General features: G+C 57.4%; 1 protein-coding gene and 1 pseudogene across 1 annotated transcript; both read right to left on the reverse strand.

Moving 5' to 3' along the window:
• Positions 1–362: 362 nt before the first annotated feature.
• Positions 363–5,545, reverse strand: LOC123367912 (annotated as a pseudogene).
• Positions 5,546–8,217: 2,672 nt separating this feature from the next.
• On the reverse strand, positions 8,218–9,348 carry LOC123369146 (prostasin-like). The gene is made up of 2 exons (XM_045014508.1): positions 9,145–9,348; positions 8,218–8,445 (listed from the first exon to the last, which is right to left on the reverse strand). Exons 1-2 carry the CDS (start codon positions 9,346–9,348, stop codon positions 8,218–8,220), a joined length of 432 nt encoding a protein of 143 aa, XP_044870443.1.
• Positions 9,349–10,119: the final 771 nt, after the last annotated feature.

A 10,119-nucleotide genomic window follows, 5' to 3' on the forward strand; every position in this document is an offset into this window, starting at 1 on the left:
TTGACGATTTTCAAAGCACAAGTCCCGATATCAGAATGGCTACGGGGCCCTTCCCCATCAACTTCCCAGTCACCCCGGGGGGCGCTGCAGAACTGCAGGGAGGGCTGGATGAACCCCCCCACCCCTACGCTCCCCATCCCTGTAGCATCCCTGAGCTTTCATCCACCAGCCTCTCCCAGCCGCGTCCCGCAGACCCCAGCAACGTGGGGCCCACACACGGTGCTAAGGGGGGTCTATACACACCCCAGCCGGCAGGGGGCTGCCAGCTCTGCTCTCTCTGCAGCTCATGCTCAGGAGGGGGGTTCTGCTCCCATGTTATCTGGGCCGGGGGGTTGGCGCGGGTGGGAGCCCCAGGGGGCAGGTCACAGGGCCGTCAGCAGGAGCCCAGCAAGGAGCAGAGCCAGCGCTAGGCATGAGCAGACTAAGCCATTGCTGAGGGGCCCCGGTGGCGTGGTACCGGCACTGAGTATGGCAGGAGAGACGATCGAGAGGCCGGTGCCACCCGTGACATTCTGGATCCAGTTGACATAGACTGGGACCCGGACGTACACCCCTGGTGGGACAGGTGTGGACTGTGTGCACGTAATCCCCCAGCTGACGAGCCCAGCCAGGATGAAGTTGCCATTCCTTGGACAGACCAGAGGCCCCCCGGAGTCACCCTGGGTCAAGAGAGAGGGACATAGCGGTCAGAGAGGCTCCCTTCCCACAAAGAGGCTCCTGTTTTTCCTCTAACAGATGCGGGGATAGAACCCAGGAGTCCTGGCTCCCAGCCACCCCTGCTCTAACCCACCAGCCCCCACTCCCCTCCCAGAGCCGGGGAGAGAACCCAGGAGTCCTGGCTTCCAGCCCCCCTGCTCTAACCCACCAGCCCCCACTCCCTTCCCAGAGCTGGGGAGAGAACCCAGGAGTCCTGGCTCCCAGCCCTCCCTGCTCTAACCCACCAGCCCCCCCTCCACTCCCAGAGCCGGGGATAGAACCCAGGAGTCCTGGCTCCCAGCCCCCCCCCGCTATCACCCACCAGACCCCACTCCCCTCCCAGAGCCTGGGAGAGAACCCAGGAGTCCTGGCTCCCAGCCCCCCCTGCTCTAACCCACCAGATCCCACTCCCCTCCCAGAGCCAGGGATAAATCCCATTTCCCTCTCATGCCATGTCCTGCTGCCCTGCCGGGGCAGAGCTTCCACCCTTGTTAGGTTTGTTTTCTCTGGCATTAAGCTCAGGCGAAGTTTAACCCTCTCAGTTCGGTGGGGCCGGAGCTCAGAGAGTTTCCCCCCATCCTGTGGTGACTTGTGAGATCTCCCAGAATGCACTGGTGCTGGGAGAGCTGCTTTCTCCATCAATGAGACGCGGCGGACGATCAAATTAAAACATCACCCACCTGGGCCTTGTTGGAGAGCAGGGGAGGAAGGGCCAATGTTCGCAAACAGAACAATGGGCCAGATAATTTCAAGCAGCCCCAGTGCTGCCCCCCTAAGCAAAGTATCTCACCTTGCAGGGGCCATTAGGGTCACCCCTGGCCCCAGCGCACAGCATGTCATCTTGGATCCAATGGCTCTGTTTCCCAAAGTACTGCCCCCCTAAGCCAAGCAGCTCACCTTGCAGCTATCGCGATTGACTTCAGACCCAGCGCACAGCATGTCCTCTCGGATGGGACGTTTGCAGTCCCGAAAGTGGTCTCTGCAGGTTGACGAGTCGACGAGAGGAACCCGCAACTCCTGAAGCATCCGGGGCGGCGGAAGCGTATCTGGAATGAGAGAGCCGGGGATGGAGCCACTGAGAGGATGGGGGAGCTGGAAAGGACGGAGACGGGCTGGGGAAAATCTCTCCCAGTCAAACGGACTGGCCGAGCCTGTGAGCAATGCCGCCTTCTAGGAGCTGCAACTCACAGTGCACATAAACGTCACAGGGGAGAGTCTTTGTGTGTGTGTGTGTGTGTGTGTGTGTGTGTGTGTGTAGTGCGGCCCCCTGCTGGAGACGACTGGGGCTGTGTGTGTGTGTGTGTGTGTGTGTGTGTGTGTGTGTGCAGTGCGGCCCCCTGCTGGAGAGGATCGCAGCTCTGTGTGTGTGTGTGTGTGTGTGTGTGTGCAGTGCTGCCCCCTGCTGGAGAGGATCGCGGCTCTGTGTGTGTGTGTGTATGTGTGTGTGTGTGCAGTGCTGCCCCCTGATGGAGAGGATCGCAGCTGTGTGTGTGTGTGTGTGTGTGTGTGTGTGTGTGTGTGTGTGTGTGTGTACAGTGCAGGAGGGGATCAAGGCTGTGTGTGTGTGTGTGTGTGTGTGTGCAGTGCTGCCCCCTGATGGAGAGGATCGCAGCTCTGTGTGTGTGTGTGTGTGTGTGTGTGTGTGTGTGTGTGTGTGTGTGCAGTGCTGCCCCCTGCTGGAGGGGATCGCAGCTCTGTGTGTGTGTGTGTGTGTGTGTGTGTGTGTGTGTGTGTGTGCAGTTGTCATAAATAAACAGATCAGGGTTAAGGTCTGTTTTACCTGTAAAGGGTTAACATGTAGTACCTGGTGACCACCTGACCAGAGGACCAATCAGAGATAAGATTTTTTCAAATCTCTGTGGAGGGAAGCCTTTGTCTGGTGAGAACTGTTTTTGGATCTAACAGAGGACAGTCATGTCTCCAAGTTCTCCTGGAGTAGTTTCTACTAATTAATAGTGAGTATTAATTAGAAAGGCGAATTAGTCGTATGATTTGATTTCTATATTTGCAATTGTGTGTTTGTTAAAGGAAATGCTTTATTCCTATTTGCTGATATTGCTTTTACTGAGAAAAGGGGGAGAGGGGATTCTCTCCAGAGATTGATAAGGTTATACCCTATGAGTGTCCAGCTTGGGCTCATAGAGATTCTGTACTTTCTTTTTGTTCTCTTAATAAATTCTTTTCTATTAAGGACTTGTTGGTCTTTCCTTGGGTGGATTCTCAGGGAAAGGGGAGGGGGAGGTATCCCTCTGTAGTTGAATCAAGGTATCTCTGTCTCCAGAGCAGGCTGGAGAGAGGGGGGAGGGGGAAGGTTCCTCCTCTGTGAATTGATCTGTGTTCCCAGGGAGTGTCTTTGAAGGGAGACAGGGGGGAAACAGGGGTGTCCCGGCCCACGAAATTGACCGGGTGGTGGCAGCAAAAGGGGAGACCTACCCTAGGATTTTAGGGTGGGGGAATACATGCGGGTCCTCACTTTGAAACCGCCCAGTTTCAAGTGAGGGTAGACTCTGACAGCAGTGCTGCCCCCTGCTGGAGGGGATTGCAGCTCTGTGTGTGTGTGTGTGTGTGTGTGTGCACGGTTTCCCTCTTGTGGCTACACACCCCTGTGTGTTCAGCGCTCCGGGGAAGGGCTCTCAGACTCTGGAGGCATTAGCCAGCCCTTGGGATAGGGGCTGAATACCAGCCCCCCCAATCACCCATTAGACCCATCACAATCCCATCCCCCCTCACCTTTACACCCCCATCCAATGAGGCCCCAGCCCGTGACCCAGCACTTTTCCCCGGCTGGGAACTGGGTGGAGGGGCCCGGCAGGGAGACGGGGCGGATGGTGTCCGTGAAGGCGACAGGTTCTGTCAGCTGCACCAGGGCGACGTCGGCGACGCCCGTGTTCTCGTTGTAGTCGGGGTGCCTGACGATGCGACGCACGGGGGACGAGATCCGGGTGGGGGAGGGGTTGGAGAGCTGGTGCTCCCCCAGGTTCATGCGATAGGCAGAGACAGGGGTAGAGCTGGAGGAGTGGGGACAACGCACCTAGAGTTACCAGATTTCAAGTTCCCCAGAAGAGGACCCAGCCAGGGGAGGTGGGAGGCGGAGGGATGGCACAGCTGGGGGTACCGGAAGGGGGTGTGTGTACTATGAGGCAGTATTTCAGGGTGCTGGCGGGGGTACCCGTGGCCTCACTCTCGAGGTGGAGGGCAGCTCCAGCTCGTCAGCATCTCTCAGCTCCGCTTACCTGGCCAGCTGGCCAGGCCACAGTGGGCCGGATCTGGCAGCCGCGGATGCAGGGGAGGGACCAATCGGGGAACGGAGACAGCTCTTTCTGAGCTGCAATGTCCGCTCCACAAAAAGCCTCTTCTTTGAAAAATCCACCCGGACAGAGAGCAGGAGATCAAAAAAGAAGAAATGTCCAGGAAAACCCAGTGGCGGGAGGGGATATACTACGAACCTAGGCAGGAATGCAGCCAATTCTGCGGCACAGTGTCTGGGGAGCAGCTGCACAGCAAAGCACTGGCTCCTCTGGCACTGAGATGCGGCCACCTCTGGGGTGGGGCAGCAGGGGAACAGCCGCACCGTACCATGGGGATGGTGGACTTCCCCAAGAGCGGCATGTCAATGGTGTCTCTGAAGCCAAGTAAGGGGAACCTGGGACCCACCCTCTCCCTCAGTTACTCACAGATCGAAGCAGTGAGCAGCTGACACCACCCACTGGGCTGAGATGAGGGATCCTCCACAGCTGTGGTAGTATTCACGCTTGTTGTCATATTGCTGCACACTGACCTGCCAGGCCATCGACCCTCCTGTGCATCCTGCCCCCCTATGATACGGCTGAACACTGCACAAACCAGGGAAGCCATGTTAACACAGCACAAAACACACGTCTCCTGTCCAGAACCAGGTATAGAACCCAGGAGTCCTGGCTCCCAACCCCACCCCATCCCACTGTGACCCAGTAGACCCCACTCTCCTCCCAGAACCAGGGAGAGAACCCAGGAGTCCTGACTCCCAACCCAACCCTACTCTAACCACTGGATCCCACTCCCCTCCCAGAGCAGACAGTAGAACCCAGGAGTCCTGACTCTTTACCTGGCTGGTCTTGACTCTCCTCAGCACCTGTGGAGCGAACGGAAATGTTGGGGAGACATTACAAGTCGGGGCCTTAGGGGAGGAGCAGCATTAGGGTCCATTGAGGGTGGGAGGCAGGGGAAAGCACTGTCCCATAGCTCCTCCCATAATCCCCATACACCACCCCAAACCCTATTTGGCTACCGTGCGTCAGTAGGTTTCAGAGGGAACGTTGATGTGAGCTGAGCAGGGGCTGCTCTCAGCTCTCCGTGGCCCACACATCCTCCCTGTACCCACCAAGCCTGAGGGCAGGGAGGGTTTGGGCACAGCAGCTGGCAGGGGGGCTGTGACTCCTGTGGGAATGAGTCAGAGGGGCTGGAGGGGTCATGCCGGCCCCTGGGGCCTGGGGGTGGGATCAGGGTGGGTCCCTTCAGGCACCGCAGAGCTGGGAAGCAGCACAATCATTTGTGCCCCTCACTGCACAGGATCTGTTTTGCTCACCTCCCCCCAGAGCCACTAACTGTTGAACCCAGACCCTGGCAAAGAGCCAGAGCCAGTCCACTGGGGCAGGATCGTCCCCCCGCCCAGTCTATTCCCCGTTGCAGGCTGCAGGGTCACCCCCTCTGGTCTGTTCCCCGGGGCTCTGCATCTCTCCAACCCTCGGTCTCTCTTACCATGCGCTGAGGACGGCAGCACCAGCAGCAGCAGGAGCAGTGCGGCCAGCTGGGAGCAGAGCCCCCCCATCATCCTGCCCCACAGGAGCTCTGGGTCGGGACGGCCCAGCTCAGCCTCCAGCCAGCAGAGCAGACAGCCCCTGGCATTGAGGCAGCGGGTTATAAACCAAGCTGGAGCTGCCCCGTGGGGGTGGGGACCGATTTTGGCCGGACCCCCAGCTTCCTGGGAACATCTGATTTACAGGAAAGCAAAAGCAGTTCGTGGGAGTTCAAGGGGTTGGGGGTTCATCAGAAAGGACGTAGGTTGCCCCCGCGGTATCCGCGCAGTTAGGTTACAGTTTGTCAACAACAAGAGGCCTGTTCCTCTAACCAAGGCCCGCCCAGCCCTGGCGCTTGTGCACGAGGGATACAGGCTGTTGGGGCACCTGGAGCATCGCAAAGCCGCCCCAGAACCCTCTTAAATCAAACCGTCTTCTGCTTCGGCTGGACCTTTTCATTTCCCACCCCTGGCCCTCCGCATTCGGACTTAATCACGCCCCCTCTGATTTCAACAGCGTCTCAGGTCTCTCATCTACTGGTTCATATTATTTAATGCTGTACAGAATTTATAGCAGGGGTAGGCAACCTATGGCACGGGTGCTGAAGATGGCACGTGAGCTGATTTTCAGTGGCACTCACACTGCCCGGGTTCTGGCCACCGGTCCGGGGGGCTCTGCATTTTAATTTAATTTTAAATGAAGCTTCTTAAACATTTTAAAAACCTTATTTACTTTACATACAACAATAGTTTAGTTATATATTATAGACTTACAGAAAGAGGCCTTCTAAAAATGTTAACATGTATTACCGGCACGCGAAACCTTAAATTAGATTCCTGGGTTCTGTCCCCAGCTTTGGGAGAAGAGTGGGGTATAGCATGGGGGGGTGTCCCAGAGATTCCTGGTGCTTTTTCTTTCATAAAATGGAGCTAAAATTGATCGTCAAAACATTTTTCAATCGGTGGGATTTCTTTCCTCCTGCCAAAACAGCTCACAGCTGAAAAAAAGTGTCAGCTGAAATCTTTCCTCCGGCCTTGTGCTGGGGAAGGAACTTTCTGCTGCCATCTAGTGATGGGAGTGAAGCGCCAGCAGGTGATGAGTCCAGGGATCAGCTGGTTGTGCCAGAGACACTGAAAAAGGACACTCTGGAAAGGATCATGCCACGATCTTAAAATCACTGGACACTTCGGGGTTGGAAAACCCGTAGCCAAGCGAAGGGCGAATTTCTGCAGGTGGATGTAGAAATCGGAGGCAGGAAACGTGATGCTGCTTGTGAAAACGAGCTCCCCTAACACCGGCAGCGCCAGGACGCGGCGGTAACTTGTTGGGGGCACTGATGGGGCCCATTGCTGCTGACGTGGTTTGGGGACTTTGCCTGAGACAGAATCTAGCAGCGAACGTTGGCTGGTCGCTATGGACAACTTCACAAACCAACCCCTAAGAAATCCCGAGGCTGGAACAGCCGCCGGGGTCCCAGGGAATGAATCCTTCACCAGGTCTGGGCTCCTGGGTAAGTTATGCAGAGATCACGGGTGAAGCTTTGAATCCAAAGTGTTTCAACAGGATGGTGAGATTCTAGGGATCCACTGTCAGGGTCAATCTACTCTCAGGGCCGTTTGGATCAGGCTTCGCAGGGAGGCTGTGGGATCCCCGTCACTGGAGGCTTTTAAGAGCAAGTTGGATGAACCCCTGCCAGGGCTCATCTAGATTTACTTGGTCCTGCTTCTGCACGGGAGGCTGGACTAGGTGACCTCTCGAGGTCCCTTCCAGCCCCACAGCTCTCTGGTTCCCTGTAAGGTCATGTGGGGAAACTTAGAAGCGGGGCCTGCTCGGGTCCCACAATCCTAGGGGAAGGAAGGGTGAGAGCCCAAAGCCGGATAAACCTTGGAAGGACCCTCCACAGCACTGAGCTGAGTAATTAAAGTGGTGTGTAGGACAGAGTGGGGTCCCAGGACTAACCCCAAAGCTCCCCAAAGGACCATCTGAGGGCACTTGGGGGGGCAGGATTTCAGCTCGGCAGCCCCCCAAATCTGAAAATGTAGCTGTGGAAGCTGAGGCTGGAAGGGTTGTGACACTGATGAGTCCCCCAGTGGAACAGATGGGGTAGGGATTGTCTGAGGCTGCTGCTCTCGCAGACACAACTGGTGTTCCTCAGGGGCCCGTTGAGCCCATCTGGGAACACAGGAGCAGAGTTTGATGCAAAAACATTTTATTTTTGACCACATGTGATGGGGGGGGGGGTGTAGCGTCCATATATGCAGTCACACACAGGGTCTACCTATAAACCTTGCCCCCCCCGAGACCGCCCATCTCCCAGCGAGCCAACCCCAGACATTCATGGTCTGCATGCCCCCGCGCTGCCCCCTAGAGGTGCTTGGAGCAGTGCCCCTCCTCTCCAAGTGATTAGTTCAGGCTCTTTGCAGACTCAGGCAGCATCGCTGCACCAGTTACACTTGTGCCAGTTCACCCCTCTCTGTGAAATCAGCCCAGGTTCTCTGGAGATGCAGCAAGTGTTGCTGTTTGGGTCACAAGCAATCAGCTCAGGCTCTCTGCAGACTCAGGCAGTGTTGCTCTCAATCACACTCAGGGCAGCCCTCCCTTCTCATTGCAACAGGGTCAGGCTCTCGAAAGACTCAGGCATTGCTGATAGGTCTCAGATCCTCTCCCATCTCCACCTCACACTGCCCCCAGACAGTGGAGGGTTTCAGTGGAGGGTGAACGGAGGAGGGAGAAATGGGGGGGGATGTCACAGTGACATCAGGAGAGTGGTGAAGAGAAGCGTGTAGGTGCTGTTCTCCATGGATGTGGCTTGGCCCCCGGACACCACGTGCCCCCATATCCATTCACCGTAGGCCACTGTCCAGACATAGACACCGGGACGATTGGGTTGGCCACAGCCGTCCCCCCAACTCACAACCCCCATCAGGAACCAGGTCCCATTGTGGTCACAGGCCAGAGGCCCCCCAGAGTCACCCTGGAGGAGCAGAGAAATTGGGATTAGTGAGGCCCTTCCCCCTCATCCCCATCCCCAAGCATCCACAATCCAGCCCCTTGGGCTGTAGGCATAGGGGCCACCCTATGCCACCCCGACCATATATTTTGTCCACACCAACATGAGAAGTGAAAGGAGCACGGTGTGCTTTTCCCACGCCCTTTCCCAGAAGGAGGCATTGGTGGTAGAGGTAGTGTCCCTGCTACGTTCACAGGGGCTGGGGTGGCTGGGTTCTTCCTCTCCTGCCTTACACAGAGACCAGTGGCAGAGCTCCCCAGAGCAGTGGGGCTGGGAGTTAACACCCTCTATATTGATACATCGAGTATTTACCCATCTCAGAGTGACTGGCTCAGGCTCTCTGCAGACTCAGGCAGGCCTCAGTTACCCTCTAGCCACATTGTGCCTCTTTTCTACCCAACCACAAAGGTTCTACTATTACTTTAACAATAAATAAAAGCTGGGGTTCTGCCCTAATCACAGGACTCCAGGAGCTGGGGCCTAGGCACGGCGCTGTGACTCCACCTGGCTCTAAAAGTCAGAGGTGCTCCTGCCTGCTCAAAGGAAGCTGGGTCCAGAGCTCCGGGGCTGCAGCAGCCGTTCTGCTCACTGCAGGCCCTACCTGGCGACAGGGAGACAGGCTGGGGCTCACGTGCATCCACCCAACCCAAACACCTCCCTCACCTGGCAGGAGTCCCTCTGCCCTTCGGCGTAGCCGGCACAGATCATGTCGGGTTTGACGGGGTCCCTGCCGATGTTCGGGGCCGGGTCGATGTTGTAGAGGGCGTTGCAGGCTGCAGTGTCGATCAGCTGGACCTGAACCTCCTGCAGCGTCTTGGGGGGCGGGAGAGAGACTGCGGGGGGAGAGAACCAGGGTACTGGATCCATCGCCTCCTGCAACCCACCCCCATGCCTGACAATTTCCTGTCCCCATCTACCTCCCCCACCCACTCCCCTCCCCTCTAGCCATCCTCCACCCCATCCCCTCCCCATGTCCCATTCCCTTCACCTCCCTGCATCCATTCCCCACCTCCACCCAGCTTCCAGAGCCGCACCCGGCCCCATAGGACCCAGTCTGTGCCGCGCTGCCCCTAGAGGGGGTTTCCTCTGAGAGGATTCAAATCAGGGACCACCTGTATCTAACACAGAAGGTTCCCACCTGAGATCAATAAATAAGCTGCCTCACAGATGGTTCTGAGGGATACAGCCAGTCGGGGGTAGCCAGCTGGCAGGGAGCAGCAGAGGGCTGGACGGGGATTATTACAAATGCAGCAGGAATCACGGGGCTCCAGGAGCTCGGGGGTTGAGGCACAGAGTGATAGTGCATCTCCCCCGGGGGATGGTCTTACCCGCAGAAGCTGTTGTCCCCCAGCCGGTGACCCAGCACGTGTGGTTGCCAGGGAAGGAGTCGGAAGGGCCTGGCAAGCAGACGGGGAGGATTTCGTCGGTGTATCGCACTGGCTCCGTGAGCTGCACAAGGGCAATGTCGGCGGAACGGGTCCCCCTGTTGTAATCGGGGTGGACGAGGATCTGGCGCACAGGGGATGAGACCCGGCTCGGGGAGGGGTTGGACAGCTGGTGCTCCCCGAGGGTCACACGATAGGCAGACTGGGGGAAAGAGCTGGGGAGCAGAGGGACAGCAACGATCAGTGGGGGAAA

The sequence above is a fragment of the Mauremys mutica genome, chromosome 4 (assembly GCF_020497125.1).
Source record: "Mauremys mutica isolate MM-2020 ecotype Southern chromosome 4, ASM2049712v1, whole genome shotgun sequence".
In the NCBI taxonomy this organism is placed as follows: Eukaryota; Metazoa; Chordata; order Testudines; family Geoemydidae; genus Mauremys; species Mauremys mutica.

Coding starts and splice junctions, on each gene's coding strand:
- LOC123369146 (XM_045014508.1), bottom strand. CDS start 9,348: ATGGATCCAGTACCCTGGTTCTCTCCCCCCGCAGTCTCTCTCCCGCCC. Junction 8,446..9,144: donor GGCAGAGGGACTCCTGCCAG/GTGAGGGAGGTG, acceptor CTGCTCCTCCAG/GGTGACTCTGGGGGGCCTCT.